Source organism: Dermacentor andersoni, chromosome 5, assembly GCF_023375885.2.
Source record: "Dermacentor andersoni chromosome 5, qqDerAnde1_hic_scaffold, whole genome shotgun sequence".
Taxonomy (NCBI): Eukaryota; Metazoa; Arthropoda; class Arachnida; order Ixodida; family Ixodidae; genus Dermacentor; species Dermacentor andersoni.
Window position 1 is genome coordinate 10,959,992 of NC_092818.1, and position 16,218 is coordinate 10,976,209.

Below are 16,218 nucleotides of genomic sequence, written 5' to 3' on the forward strand. Positions count from 1 at the left end.
CCTGTGCGCTTCGGCATTGCCTTTTTTGCCTGCATACAGCCATAATATATGAGGGATCGCATAAAAACAATGCGATGCCTATTTTTGAGGACGAAATTTCCGCAATACGTGTGTGTGCGTCGTAGAGAAAGGAACGAACACAACCGAAAAAGAAATTCGGTTATCATCCTCTTTCTCGAAAAAGCAAGAGAAAACGGGCTAACGCCGCAATAGGGCCTCGCATGGTCACGCCGCACAACGTTTATAAATATATAACCGCTGATGCGGTATGCTTGGACCATGCGGTATATATAGAACAAAGATATATATAATTCAGCACCTACCACTGCTTAGGACGCTCGCGCAGTTCGTAAACAGTCCCTTTGCTGGACAAGCGTAATTCAGACTGTAAGGTATGCTGCTATCACTTGCCAAAACTATTTTATTCAGAGGCGGAAACCTCATCCATCAAACCAAGTGGTCACGCAATGTAATCTGCAGCGAACAGTTTGAACGCTTGTCAAAGTATAACATCACGTACAGCTCCTATCGTAGCAGAACGGTCCCCACACTCACGCTGTTACGATCGTCGCCTATGTTTCATGGCTCCTAAATCGCAGCTTAGAAATAGAGGATAATACTGCAATAAGGTCACATTAGTGATTGGAACATTCAGAAATACACAAGTGATCTCCGAGGCTGATTGTAGGCACGAATATGCATGCGCGCACACATCGCGCTGCGTGCTCCGTCCACCTCAACGCCAGCAGAAATTCCGGCCATGACGCCTTAAACCACTTCAGCACGTCTCACAGAACCGTTTATCACGTAGAAGACGCACGTCATACTAAACAGACCGCACGACCGCGAAAGCAAGCGCCAGAAACTGCCGCCGAGCGTATACCTGCCATGCAAAAGACCGCTTTCACCCAAGCCAGTATGGCGCTGCTCATAGGCGGCGCCACTGCGTTCACAATATGGCGGCGCCTACGAAAAAACGGTTGTGCTGCTCATAGGCGGCGCCACTGCGTTCACAATATGGCGGCGCCTACGACTCCAGGGGTAGCACACTCTCAAGTTCAACAAATGGCCACAGAGGGCGAAAAAATCGACCGCGCGCCGCTGCTAACAAAGCCGACGTAGTAGCATCACTTTCGGGATTCGTTCGTTAGTTCCAACATTTCCCGGTAGAGGCGTCGTAATAAGCGCAATTTTATCTTACAAACTTTCTCTTACAATTACCGAAGCATTTTTTTTACATAAAAACAGGGCAAAATTATCATTGCTAATTAGATATTGTGCTCTTTGTTAGTAAGTTTATTGTTTCTTCGCCATTATAAACGCAAATAGCGTTCAGCATCATCGATCTTTCACGTGACCTCTGGCCTGGATTTAAAATTTTTACCGGTATTTCCGAGTGCACGGCGGCACGGATTCATTCGTTCGTACACTCAAGACTGCTTTGTTTCTAAAACTAGTTTCTTGCGCTTCGATGTCTCGCGTTATTTAACTTGGGGTGAAGTTACGTGTTTGCAAGCGGACATGTAAGCCCGGCAGTTGGGTTTCGGTCGTGAGCCATTCGGAACAGGTCTGCATCGAAACGGGAGCTGGATTTTGCTGCGGCTGACAACGGCAATAACGGTGAGTTGTTTAACACCGCTGCTTGAATCGTTATATAATATCCGTGTCATTACCTTCCAGGCGGGCACAAGTTAACGAACTAGATCCTGCATTACATATGGGCAGTGAGGATCTCAGTTGCTGTTTCCTAAATAAACCTTTACTTGCGAGGCTGTCGTTTGGTTTACACACACAACCAGGAAAGAAAGAGCGATATCGGAACGCGCGTCTCATTTTTCATGTTATTGTAGCCGTGGTTGTAGGTGACTGAGTAGCCTTATCAATATACATATTAAACATTTTTTTCGAGTCGGCCGGCAACGTCTTTCGTCCACAAAACCGAATAATCCTTTGGTAAAATAAAGTGAAAGTACAGAATTTAATGTATTAAACAGTTGCAAGCATGATAATTCACCCATATTTCGTACTTGTTGGTTCCAAATGTTCTTGCTGTTCAGATTGGTTTACCGTAGGGCATTTATTTTTGCAGTAGTGAAGCGGTGCATCACGTTCGTGCAGAAAAATAATGCATCAGTTCTAATAGCTTCATGGCTTTCATGCATTTGCTTGTGGAACTAGCAGTGTGATCACTTCTAGTGTATAAATGAACCCACAAATGTTCTCATTTGTGATCTTAATAGTACTTGCGCTGTTGACATGCATTGTAGTTAGGCAGACATCAATTTTATGGACAATAGCAATATTTATTTAACATGCTGCTTAAGCACCCTAGAACAGACAGTGTACATTTGCATGTGTTCTGTAGTCGCAAATCATTACAACATATATGTCACACCTTTTTGCATTTTAAAACTTTGCTTTTTCAATTTCTGATTCAGTCAAAATTTCTGTTCCAGACATGCAGTAATGAAGACGGCACCAGTATAAAGCAACACACTCCACGCACTAAACAGAAGCTGCTGCCTGCTACAACAAGGTCATTGTGTGGACATTGGCTACTACTACAAGGTAAACAACACATGGTTCAGAAATAAATATGTTTGATATATGCTGTATTGGCTTGCTGTTTGCAGCAGATATGAATGTTTGTTCATATTTATGGTTCAGTATAATTGGTTCGAACATATAAAACACACATAAATTTGGCTAATCTGTGCTGTATCTCATGTGTCACCGTTTTGCCTCAACAGAGTCTATGCCAAGCACATCTTGGTCATCACAGGAGCTCCTATCTGCGCCAACAGGAAGGGGCTGGAGCCGAATTTGCAAGGCTTTTACACCAAGAACAAAGAAGCATATGCAGAAGAATATGAATGAGATATCAAGTCTGCAGAGGACTGTGTCAAGACTGAAAAGAGCTTCAGCCACCATTCCACCAGCACGGACATTTGGTTGAGTCATCCAGGTAACTCAAAAAGGACTTTCTAGAAATTCTTCGTCTTCAGGTGCACCTGCAACATCTGACCAAGCATGGACGACGCTGGCCAAAAGATTGAGTTCCATCAGTTTGCCCTTAATCAGCTTCCTAGCCATGTTAATTCCGTTTGTGCCAAGTGTAATTATTCTTCTATAAATGCAAGCTTTCTCATTGCCCATTTTTGTTAGAGGTCATTCATCCTCATCCAAGTATAAAGGTCAACCGATTCTTCGCTGATACTTAATACCAGTCACTGTCTAGCAGCCTAACATATCTGTAGCAGTATCTTCTAGTGTATGTTGTCATGCGCAATTCCTCTCCTGAAATAGCTGATGCAGTATCGGCATGCGTCTTGCATTAACCTATGCACATGTGCTATGCACCATTTTACTTTTCTTGATGTTTTTAGCCTTCAATGCTTGCAGAGCAGAGTGGCTTCTCTCTTGAATGCAAGCTTTCTCATTTTCCATATTCCTAGTCTCGTTGATGATTGCTCCTCTTCCTTGATAGCCTGGGTCTTTGTGCAAGCTACAGTGAAGTGATTGATTGCAGAATCTGGTTTTGCTGCCACACTTGGCTGTGGTAACTGTGTTACGTTTCTCAGATGTGGGGGCCTCGTCAGTTGCATTGGTAAGCAGTCCCTCGAGGTAAGCATTTGCTCCTGCAGTCCGCAAAGCGACATAGACTCCCAGTATACACACACCGTAACTGGTGCGCCCCGTTCGTTCTGGCCTGCTGCAGTAATGGGCAAATTGTGCTTGTGGCTTACCTTGGCCATGATTTGCTCAAAACGGAGACCAGCATATGTGCTCACATGGTTCGAAGTGTATGAAGTTGATAGCCGTATGGGTGGAAAGGCCCGCAAGAATGGCTGCCGAAGGTGATGCCCACAAAAGCGACTTGTCCACATTGCGACAAAGTGTGAGCCACACATAGCAGCCCCCGAAAGAAAATAAATGTGCACGTTGGAAAGGAGTTAACGCTAAAATGCCGGGTAGTCCATGTCGCTGTGTTGGTTGCGGCAGCAGATGCCTGCGTCACCTGATTGCTTCGCAATGGAAGTTGCTCATCTTCAACGGCAACTGTTGGTTCAAACAGGTGCGAGACTCTGTCCAATCTGTTTGTACCGCAGGTTGTCGCTCGTTACCAGACCACCACATGTGACAAAGGCAAGCATTATGCCGTAAGATGGTTCGTAGCCAATGTATAATGTATTGTCTGAACCTCATGCGGTGACTGATTGCTGTTTAATCTTGCTGTTATGCCACTTGGTTACGGTTGCAGTTTTATGTTTTTCGAATATTGCGGCCTGGTCGGTTGCACTGGGAAGCAGCCTCTCGTAGTAAGCATTTGATCCTGCAGTCTGCACAGCGACATAGACTCCCAATTTACGCACACCGTGATTCGTGCTCCCCGTTCACCCTTTCCTGCTGCAGCCATGGGCAAATTGTGCCTCTGGCCTTTCTCGGCCGCGATTAGGCATGAACGGAGACCAGCATAAGTGCTTACATGGTCGGACGTGTATGAAGTTGGGTGGAAAGGCCCGCAAAAGTGGCTGATGAAGGTGATGCCCACGAAAGCGACTTGTCCATATTGAGACGATGTGGGACACCAAGTGTGAGCCAAACATTAGCGGCCTCCAAAAGAAAAGAAACATGCAGGCTGGAAAGGAGTCAATGCTAAAATGATGGGTAGTCCATGTCGCTGTGTAGGCTGCGGCAGCAGATGCCAGCGTCACCCGATTGCTTTGCACTGCAAGTTGCTCATCTTTAACAGCGACTGTCGCCGCAAACAGGTGGGACACTCTGTCCAATCTGTTTCTGCTGCTGGTTGTTGCTCGTTAGTAGACCACCACGTGCGACGAAGGCAGGCACTACGCCTGTAGGTAGGCAGCTCAATGTACCCTAAGAGACCCGTGTATGTGAATGCTCACTGTTGCCATATGGTTCGTCGCCAATGTATAATGTATTGTCTGAACCTCATGCGGTGACTGATTGCTGTTTAATTTTGTTGTTATGTCACTTGGTTATGGTCGCAGTGTTATGTTTTTAGAATATTGCGGCCTGGTCGGTTGCACTGGGAAGCAGTCTCTCGAAGTAAGCATTCGCTCCTGCAGCCTGCACAGCGACATAGACTCCCAATTTACACACCGTGATTCGTGCTCCCCGTTCAGCCTTTCCTGCTGCAGCCATGTGCAAATTGTGCCTGCGGCCTTTCTCAGTCGCAATTAAGCACGAACGGAGACAAGCATACGTGCTTACATGGTCCAACGTGTTTGAAGTTCATAGCCACATGGGTGGAAAGGCCCGCATAAATGGCTGCCGAAGGTGATGCCCACGAAAGCGACTTGTCCATATTGAGACAAAGTGGGACACCAAGTGCGATCCACACATTAGCGGCCCCCGAAAGAAAAACGTGCAGGTTGGAAAGGAGTGAATGGCTAAAATCTGGGGTAGCCCATGTCGCTGTGTAGGCTGCGGTAGCAGATGCCTGCGTCTCCCGATGGCTTCGCAATGCAATTTGGGCATTTTTAACGGCGACTGTCGCTGCAAACAAGTGGCACACTCTGTCCAATATGTTTCCGCTGCTGGTTGTTGCTCGTTAACCTGACCACCACGTGCGACGACGACGGTGAGCCGTTTACGAGCTCGCGTCAATGATTCCAGCGTATCTCGACATGCAAACTTTATTTCTGCTATTGCACAAGAATGTACACTGCTTGTCTTCTGCCAATAAAGTCGCGCGTTCTGTTCACTCACTTGTGGCTTGTTTGTATGGGCGTCAGTAGAGGCTCTTGGCAATTAGAACGCACCACCTACGCGGCAGCGAAGGCATTCAGGCATGCCGCATAGCCTGCAGGGCAAGCACGGCGCGTACCAGCGTACGCGACCGGCAAAAAACGGCCATATTAAATTTTGCTCTAAAAAAAAATTGTGCACTTCCGCTTCCGGTTTGAGCAACGTCATCTGGCGTCCCCCAAAGTAAGTTCCATGCGCTGCCGCTGCTTATTTTCGAACCACGGCGGAAGGTACAGTTTCCCTTCTCTAAGTTTGTTCTTTATTCTATGGTTACTCTATATGCTACCACAGGTAGCAGAGTTGCGCGTAGGTCCGCCATCTTGCCTGGGAAGCAAGCAAATCCATGCGGCGAAGCCGCACTCCGTTTTTGCAGGCGGCATACCTACCGTATCGTCGATCGACAGTTGGTGGTTTTGCATCGCTTTTGGACTGCTTGTCCGCCTAATCGCAAACAAAGCGTATCGAAACAGCTGACTGCATAAGATCGTCAAGAAAAAGGCGCCGAAGCTTAGGCCTAGCGTATCCGCCGAGTCCGTCTGCACGCTCTCGGCGCGCCTAGGCTCAGGAATCAAGAAGTCTAACACGGATAAATCACTCTATATTTCAGCTTTCGCATCGGTGTTCTTAAATAAACCATTTTTTCATGTTTACAGTGCCAGCACAAGTAGCGATGAGCGCCGATGTGACGCGTCATAAACACAGGTATATATGTGCTGTGGCGGAAGGCTCCCGGCACTAGCCTGCGCTTCTCTGACGAAGATATATGACTAGACAGACGTGTCGACTGAAAGGCATCACTGAACTAAGAAAAGGTTGCATATTCTTCGCGTGAAGAACAAGAAACAGCTATCCAAATAGGTAGTAACAGCCCATACAGTGTCCCGGGTCGGCGGTTCATTTAGGACTTTTCTCAAAGTTAAAATGCCAGTCGCAAGTGAAAATCGATGTTGTGGCACTTCCGAGCATGCTACTGAATACGGATAGCAAAATTTTCTTTGTGGTACAGGCGTGAGTTTCATATGCAGGGCGATAGCGCATCTACCATGACTGAGCAACACATCTCTGTGAAACTAAAACTGCTTCTCGATCCTTGACATGGTATATTGTCAACCCATGTTCTCCTCCTGGCGTGGCGCAGTGGTAAAGTACCGGGCTTGCGACCTGTAGGTCCGACGAACGAATCCTGGTCGGTGCTTTCTTTTTTCTATTTTTATTGCACCAAATCGCTCTCTGTTTCTTTTTGTATTCCAACAAAATATATACGGTGTCCAAGCACCGCGTATTTAACGCGCTATAGTTATTTTTCGCACCAGTACCCAGTGCCTCCGAGTACGCCGCGCCTGCCCAGCATCCAGCGCACGGCACTAGGCCCATAATCCGGCGCTGCACTGAACACTGGATAATGGGTACTCGGTTTTGCATTAGGAATACCTGCTTATGTGCCAAAGCTCTCAAGGTGTAGGCAGTCTAAAACATTACTGGTGAATCAATGACCAACGATTAGTATTTCGACACTGGTACCCCATTAGACTTGCCGTAGAAGCGTACCCACCTACTAGCAGGCACTGGATATCAGCCACACTGGATATCAGCCACACCTGCAAGTACCACTTCATTATGTGCCTTTTCACTGCAGGGATACCAAAAGTAAGCTTCTGTGGGAGTGTAGTGAAAGTTTTTCTCTCACAGGATTGACATAGCTATATTGACATGGCTATATAGCTAGCTCTCCGCAGCTAGCCCGCACGCGAACAGCGAACGCCAAGGTCGGCCGGATTCGCTTTGAATTTGACTGGCGATAACTTGTGTCAATCCAGTTTGCTGCAGCGGCGGCGTCGGGAAATACAAAAATTGGCCCGAGCATCTGCTTCTCCGCAATGCACGGTTGCTTGACTACCACGTGATGACGCTCTGCCAATAGAGGCGCTAGCGGCGTGATAAAACAGACGCGCAACTCTGCTACCTGTGGTAGCATATACAGTAACTCTACCCTTCTACTTATGGCAGCGCCTCTAGTGCCACTTTCTGTCCCTATATGAAACTTTCAAGGAAGTTTCATGACCAGATGGAAAGTATTGAAGGACCATGCTATTACTGTGAAATTAACGAAAATAGAGCTTTATTCGTTGAAACCGACATAGTGTTTCTGTTTAGCGTCCCTTTACAAAAAGGAGTTTTCTTTTGCCAAGTGTTTTTAGCCTGCTCTAATGTGAGTGGTATGGTGCAAAATCTTTATGGCAAACTTACCTGTATAATGAGAAAATATGGAAGTCCCAAGTGCTTCAATGTAAAGGTGTTTGCAGTGACGAATTTGCCACGCTGCTTCTTTACACTTTTTCAAAAATGAACCGAAATGAAAAGGTGCGAGTGGTCAACAAGTTGCTTATCAAGCTTTATTTGCAGGCACAGTGGTTATGTATGTCACAGGTGTGAATCTGAGGCTGTAAGTATGGCAATCACACCCAAGTACAAGGCACTTTGACAGCATTTCAACAGCTTGTAAGGAACAGTATTTCCAGAAACTAGCTGGAGAAAGGTAGGCAGAACACTCTCTCCACAGACTGTCTGGCTTCTTAGCCAGGCACAATATTGCCACACTGCAATCTACACTATTGGGAAGATGCATCAGCTCACTCTAAATAAATGCATAATAATAAGTGTCACCAATGTTACAAAACTCAATCTGCTAGTAAGTAAACTGTGGCACGATAAGAATATGTACTTAAAACTAAGGGACTAATCTATTCCGAGTTGTTGACAACAGAAGGCATTTGTTCTGAACACAAAAATTGTATAGAACGCTTCCTGTGGAGTATCCGCACGAAGCTCAACGTACCAGACACTGAATGCAAGCTTATGCACCAAATAAAATGCTCGGTCCTGTTGCTACACAGGCATATTAAACCAACTTGGCACTTGCATTACTGTGTTCCTCCCACAAGGAAACAGTCGCTATCGAACATCAAAAAGTGAGACATGAAACTTGCACACTACAGAACCAGTCCCCTTGCCAAGAAAGCAGGACGAGCTTGCAGTCTCCATTTAGTTAACTAACTTGTCCTGAGACCAGTTAAAGTACAGTGATCTCAAATACAGGCTCGTAGGCCATAATAATCCATGGTTTAGCGTAATCCTTTTCCTATTGCAACACTCTCAAGTCATCATACAGCCTCCATATAAGAAACCAGCAACAACATCGATTCTGTACTTGGTTTCAGTCATACTTATTAGCTGGTACTCATCAGTCTCCAAATATGCCACTGGCATTGTACTAAAACCATTCACTTACAAAAGTTGCTACAGAAGTTACCCTGTTTACCTCAGTGGCAGTGCCTACTGAACAGAAAAGGTGGCTCTGGCTGGAAAATCAATGACATGGTGGACAGCTTTAGAATAGTGTTCGGTGCCTTACATTCGTCAAAGGCAAGCACTTGCGAAATGCTGTGGTGGGGATCCCTTTTGTTCTATGTGCAGGAACAGAAATGTAAATAAAATGTTAAAAGGTAGGATGCATTCTGGTGTCTCGTGCACAACATGTCCAAGACAAGACAATCCATTAGCAACCATCCTGTCGTTTCTGTGCTGACATGCCTCATAAGGTCTAGGGAAACCAGAATCAGCCAATGATTTCAGAAACTGGGCATGCTAGTAACTCATTACTAGTATTTGAGGCAAGCTCAGAGAAAGCAAAACCTTATTTCACAATTTTTTGCTGATCAGTGATAGCAACAGTCCAGTCATCAGGTCAATTCACACTGAAATGGTAGTCACGAATGCTGCCACATTTGACAATGCCCCCGCCATGTCACAGCATACAAAAAAAAAAGAACACGCAACATTATGCACCTTAAACTAATGTATGTTAACATAGTGCACATAAGCCAAAGAAATCCAATAGCGTATGGCGCATTCGCAGTGAGAATAATGCCGTTTCTTTACGCATGTAAGAATGCTGAAAGCAATATGAAAAAAATGTGGACAGAGAGGCACAGATAGGGACAAGACAAGCTTGTCATGTCCTTTTCGCTGCCTCTGTGTCAAGGTTATTTTCGTGTTGCTTTCAATATTCTGACCATGAGTATGAGCCAACTCGCCCAACTTTCTGTGCTTTTGTACGTAAGACATTTACGTTTGCTTTAAAACACTATTCTAGAACTCTCTAATGGCAGCGCAACACTGTAGACTTCTTAACGTCCTGTTAGCATACTGATGCATATGTTTTTAAACAGCATCCACAAATGAAGAACTTCTTCTCTTAAGTACTAGCCCGCAGCATTGTCTGTCATTTTCCTCTTTTTCCGTTTGCATACCATTGGGCGACTAAGGGTTGCACTTGCCTCTGTAACATGCCTGTATCAGCGACTACTTCCCATATTCCAGATCACTGTACCACAAAGCAGAACGAACTTGGCTGATGTGACAGCATCGCTAGAGCATGCCGTCACCAGCACTGCCATACTTGGCACGCCGCAGCTGCGCGAGGCGCTCGCGGGCCTCCTCTAGTTCCCGCTCCTTGCGCAGGATCTCCTCGCGAGCGCCAATCTCCTGGGCGATGCCACCCACCATGCGCTGGTTGATGACCAGCCGGAACTCCTGTTCTTGTGCAATGGATCGCTGAGCTGCTCGCACCAGGTGATCTGTGGCCTGTTTCACTGCATTGCCTGCTGCCTGCAGGCCTCGCATCGACGACGAGTCTGGCTCTGCTTTCACCTGCAACAGTGATGATTAAGCACTGCCTGCTCAATGCAGCGAGGATACCACACGAAATGCCCGCCTGCTTTTGTCACCATCTGCCGAGATTAACATTGGCTAGAACGGTAGGTGAAATGTTCAACTGGAATGTGAAGCTGCTTGTCAAGCCAGAAAGCACTGAGAGATGCTTGTAGAACTTTCCGAATATAAAAAAAATTTTGCACGATACACTGATGATGATTGTCAATGTAAGCGAATTGCTCAACGCTTTGGAAAGCTATTTACTTTATTAAAGGGATGACACACTTGAAGCCATACATTTGTTGCTATGAGGATATTTAGTTAGCGTTTGTTGTTTCATTGAATAATTCTGTAGAGAACAGAGCTGTAAACCAGCACATACAAGCCAGTTCATGATATCAATGTTGACCCCAGTGGCGTGAGTGCCAGTGTGGAAAGCAACTGCCATCCTGCAGTCACCACAGGACATGGCGATGGCCGTCCGTCCCAAGCATCTAAACAGCACCCAAACCTTCAGACGTCCCACAGCTCTCGCGTGACAGCAAGTGTGTCCCAAAGATAGTTGGTGTTCAGAGACAGGCACACCCTGCAATTCGGTTGTGCGAGAGCCTTGCATCGGTAACTTTCATGCGGTACCTCTTTATCGGTGGTGAAAGTCCGAACGTCCCCGATTACCATGAAAATATGTGAAACAGCCAAATTTTGCATGTTTTCCTTTCTTAGGCCTATACTCTGATACGCTCCTGTATGTACTGAGCGTTTCGTCTACACACCTCAATAAGGCTCTAGTACACATCTATAACATGGGGCTGATACATTATACATAACACTAGGGATGTGCAAATACTCTATATACACATGCAATCGAATAGTGAATGTTCAACTAATCTGGTTCGCAAATTTAACATCTACTATTGGGTACGTTTCTCGAATGTTCAGAAAAAGACTGCTGTGGTCGGTGCGGTGATGCATGCAGCCTTTCAACAGCACATGGCCTCTGTTGGTACAAGGTTTGTGCAGGTTGGCAGGCCCAACCGAAACAATTTCCGTAAGCAATGCAGACAGAGGTAATGGAGGAAAAAGCAGCACATGTGAAAAGTGCTAAAGCCTGCATAAAAACTAAGCCGATTGGATTGTACCATGGATGCAGATTCAGGTATACACGCACGTAGTTCAGAACTTTCTATCTAGATGTAAGCTTAAAGGACACTAAAGGCAAATATGAAGTAGACACGGAATGTCGACATACCACTCCTGAAACACCTTGCAGCACTTGTTTTGTACCAAGAAGAGACTTGTTTCCACAGAAAATCACAACTTCTCAATTCAAATCGCCTGCCATGAGCAAGGCGATGTGATGCTGCATCACTGCCCTTTACTGCCATTGGTGAGTAAAGTGAAGTTCGAGAGCCAGTGCTGTGTTTTTTTTGCGTGAAATGGCAGCCTGAAACCAAACCAAGCCAGAGCCAACAGTGCAGTTACTTTCCAAAGGAAAGCGCATGCTGATCGTAAACACAGGATGCACCACTCTTCAGAGGTCAGCAAAACCAGCGCAGCACTTCACGATACTACCAAAGTACGAAAGTGTGGATGGCACGAGCCGAGGGAAAACGACACCTCTTGACCACCCATGTCATTGCCAAGGGTGATGTCAATGAGATTTTTTTTTATAAAAACCAAATAGAAGTGGACAATTAGCATTTTCTTTTCTCTTATAATGGAATGCAGTGATCTTTTTATTATACAGTAGGTGAGTACTAGTGATGCAATTAAACGGCAACATAATGACATCATTGGGCTAGTAGTAGAATGTCCCAGTAGAGTCTCAAATCATGCCCTACATTTACCTCAATTTCACGCATGCTAAAGCGCTTTTTAATAACGCTGATGCCTTAGACATGTTTGAGCATTAATCTATCACTTTAGCTTGACTTAATATTTGCCATTAGTGTCCCTTTAAGCACAGATGCACAGATGATAGTTGCCGGATGGTTGCCCACGGACCTGAACAACAGTCGTCAGTCTAACCTTGGCACTGAGTAATTGAACTCATCAACAAAAAGTAACCCTTATGAACATATAAGTGGAAAGCTTTCCACAATGGTTTGCAGGCCGTTCAAATATCAGCCAGTGATAAATTTTACAATGAAGCTGTTAAGAGGAGTTCCACAATGGTTTTTGTGCGGCGGGATGGTCAATATTGATACGTGTACTTGTTTATCTTAATCAGGTGACTAGGTTTCACTGCTTAAAAAATTTTATCGCATAGCGCAGGACGCGCCTGCATGTATCGGAAGTTTCTGTCCGCTGTCTGTTGTCACCGAACCTTGTGTAATCTGATTTCATTAATGCGTGACACGAATGGAACTTTCTGGAAGATACGCGGGCACCAGCGATTACTCTGGAACCTTCGATGACTGATGTATGAAAGCCGACGTGCTTGACCCTCTGATCAAATTTTCGGTGATCGCCGCTATCGTTGTGGTTTGAGTGAAGCCTGTTTTTGAGGGCACAGGTTCGCCCAATAAAGTTAGTTTCGCCATTCACAGTTCTGTTGCTTTTTTCACTGTCATTACCACGTGACAATATGAGACGTAAATGCAACACAAAATGTGTCGGAGCCCCGACTTTGCTTTGAAACGTTATGATCAATGACTACAAGATAAAGGTTACCTTACTTATATCTCATTAAAATAGAAAATAGTTTATATGCATGTTTTTTTAACCAGTAATCTGCAAGTTTTGTTTCTCACCCTGCAATATACCAACTATATGCTGGAGGTCAGCTAGGAGTTTACACAGCTGCAACGGTAACAGCGTGTTGCTGCAATGTGACTAACATGGCAGCCTTGCTTGAATACAACCTGCGTACGGCTCCCACACAAATTGCATTTGAACAGCCAGTCACAAGAGCACAGCAGTAACTGCTGCTGCATTCGAGTGAGGCTAGCAAACCAACTTCATTGTGTTTGATGTATCAGTTGATGAGACTGGCATATACCTGTGAAGAATTCTTGGTCATGGCCCCACTGGTTATAGGCTGTTAGGCATATGTGGAACTACAGTGAAACACACTGGACAAGAAGAAGGCAAGACAAACATTACCGTTTTGTCCACCTTGTCTTCTCTTCATCCTGCATAGTTTTCACACTGTATTTTCAACCATGGGTTACCAACACGCCCACCATAAGGTTCTCTTGCTATACAAATGCGCCTATCACGACCACGTGGCATGCAAAGGTCACAGGTCGGGTCAAAATGATTACTGCCCATACTGGCACTGTATGTCCCCACAAGCTACACTGCGAGTGCCACGCAACAGAAGATGCCACTTCTTCAATCAGGGTTCAGCTTGGATGAAACACTGTGTGCAGTTCCAAGAGATCAGAGCTGTGCATGCAACACTGACTCAATCTGCTGGCCACTGTGCATAAGCAGTTGTGGCGACCTTGGCACTGCAGAGCCACTCACAAATAACTGAAAATCAACTACCAGGGATCTGGCCACTGCGAAATATAAGTGAAGGCTGCTCACAGTGCAGCAAGCTGTGGTAGAAGTTCGATGGCTGAGCTTTGTAAAGATTGGTGGGATCATTGGTGGGATCCAGACGCCTACGGCTCAGGTGACAGATCCATTGTTGTGAATGCAGTAGTGAGCACTATAAGGATTGCAGTGAAAAATACGCTAGAGCTGGCCCAGGCATGCCATCTGTCCTCTTGGTCCCAGGAATAGTAGTGAAAACGTCCAGTGTGCCACAAAAGAGACGAAACTTTGCCGATAAAGAGAGCTCACGATTTGGAACTGAAAGTGCATGCTGCATAAATTATTGAGACATTGTCGTTATCATTGCAAAGATCCCTCTTGATGTTGTCCGTGCTTTTACTACAAGCTGGGCATTACAACTGATGATGATGATGTGTGGTGTTTTGTGGCGCAAGGGCCAGGTTTGGCCAAAGAGTGCCAGGGCATTACAACTCTGTTGGGAACTCCAACTGATGTGCGTGTCTGTGGAATTATTTGTCTAGGAGTCTTATGCTCATGCTTTGTTGCAGTTCATAAAATGTGTGACCAAATAACAGTTGGGCCTTTATGTGCACTAAAAGTATGAGGGTCGCCACATGTGGTTCGCTTCTAGATTAATTTTGACAAGTTCGTTAACATGCACTACTGCATCAGCAAACATTCAGTGAATGTTTTGGCTTTGCGAGGTGCACTGTGAGAAAGTTTGCAGAAAGGCACATGTTGTTAGGATCGGCCTGCAGCTATTTCAGCCCACTGCACGTGTTCCAATCCAACCGGACGGGCGCACTTCAGAGAACTGCGGATAACCAGCAGCCACGTGGCACGGGGTCAGCTCAGGGGAGTTCTCGAGGAGAGGTAATTGGCGGAACCTCCCCATGAGCTTTTTGAGACACCAGACAATGTGCTACCCGGCCGCGTCACCAGGAACGGCTCAGAGTTCTAGGAAGCCCCTCTGACGTCGGCTCCGGACCATTGCACCTGTGTGTGTGTGCGGCACGTGTATGTAGGCCCTCATCCTCCTCCAAGTCGACAGCCCTCATCCTCCTCCAAAAGGGCGGGTCATCTTCAATGACGTCGAACTACGACGTCGAGCGGATAGCTTATAAGCAGCGATTGTCGGCTGCTAGAGGGTGCTCGTTGTCGTGCTAGAAATGTACTCGTGAGCTATGTGCTCGTAAGCTGTTTGCTGTATGCTCGTCTTGCTGGCTCCATTCGGGAGTCACGCTAGACTGTCGATGTATCTCATGTTCAACTGTAAATAACATGTAAATAAACCCTGCTCGCCTAGTCCTGTCGCCCTAAGGTCCTCCCGACAACTACGACCGCTCCAATCTGAATGGCAACGGTGAGATCGGCCTACAGCTTGTAGATCGTCCGACAACTCTAACAAATGGTGGCAGCGGCGAGATCATCAGACAAATCTTACATCTGGTTGGCAGCGGTGAGATCAGCCTACGGCTCCTACATCGGCCTACGGCTCATAAATCGGCCTACGACTCGGAGACAGCAACGGCAGCTGACGGACGTTGGCACATGGTGACCGACCGGTATGCTGATCAAGTTGGAGGCGACTTGAGATTGACCACCTCTTGCAACTGACTGGGTACAGCGGAGAAGGACAGGTGATATGGCGCTACTTCAGTGGGTAAGCGTTTGGTTTTGGCTGTAAGATTTACCAGGCTTCAATTTCTCTGTATTTGTTGATTTGATTCGCTGGGATCTTTTACTTGTATTCTGATTTGTGTGGGTATCGCAACAAGTCTTGTGTGACAGCAGAGCCAAAGCTTAAAGTAACGACCATGGTCCTAATGTGTTTGACGAGGGCTGACCTGTTGTGGTTGTGTGAACAGATCGAGGTAGACGTAGAGGAGGACTCGAAGGAATCAGATATTCGTAAAACCATTCTAGAAAGTAACAATGATTTGAAATTCATCGAACAAATGGGTAACCAAATTCTAAGCAAAAAATGGGAACAGGAAGCAATTAGGCAAGAACAGGATGAATTTAAGCAAGAACAGGAAAAGGCTAGGCAGGAACTGAAAAGAATTTCTCATGAAGAAGGCCTAACAGAAGTAACGAGGCAGTATGTTGCTACATTGAACAGAGATTGAAGGTTTTGAGCCGTTAATCGAGCAAAGTCAACAGCGGCTTGAGATATCTGTAGGCTGGACACAGCGAAAGTGGGAGGAAGTAGACTGCAGATTTCAG

General features: G+C 45.9%; 1 protein-coding gene across 3 annotated transcripts in view; it reads right to left on the minus strand.

The window, feature by feature from the left end:
- Positions 1 to 8,146: 8,146 nt before the first annotated feature.
- Positions 8,147 to 16,218, minus strand: part of rhea (Talin_middle and talin-RS domain-containing protein rhea) — a 391,086-nt gene continuing 383,014 nt past the window's right edge. For all 3 annotated transcript variants that reach the window (XM_050177552.2, XM_050177553.2, XM_055070111.2), the window contains exon 54: positions 8,147 to 10,485. In XM_050177552.2, coding sequence (XP_050033509.1) covers positions 10,204 to 10,485 — 282 coding nt within the window. In that variant the 3' untranslated portion in view covers positions 8,147 to 10,203. The remainder of the gene's footprint in view (positions 10,486 to 16,218) is intronic.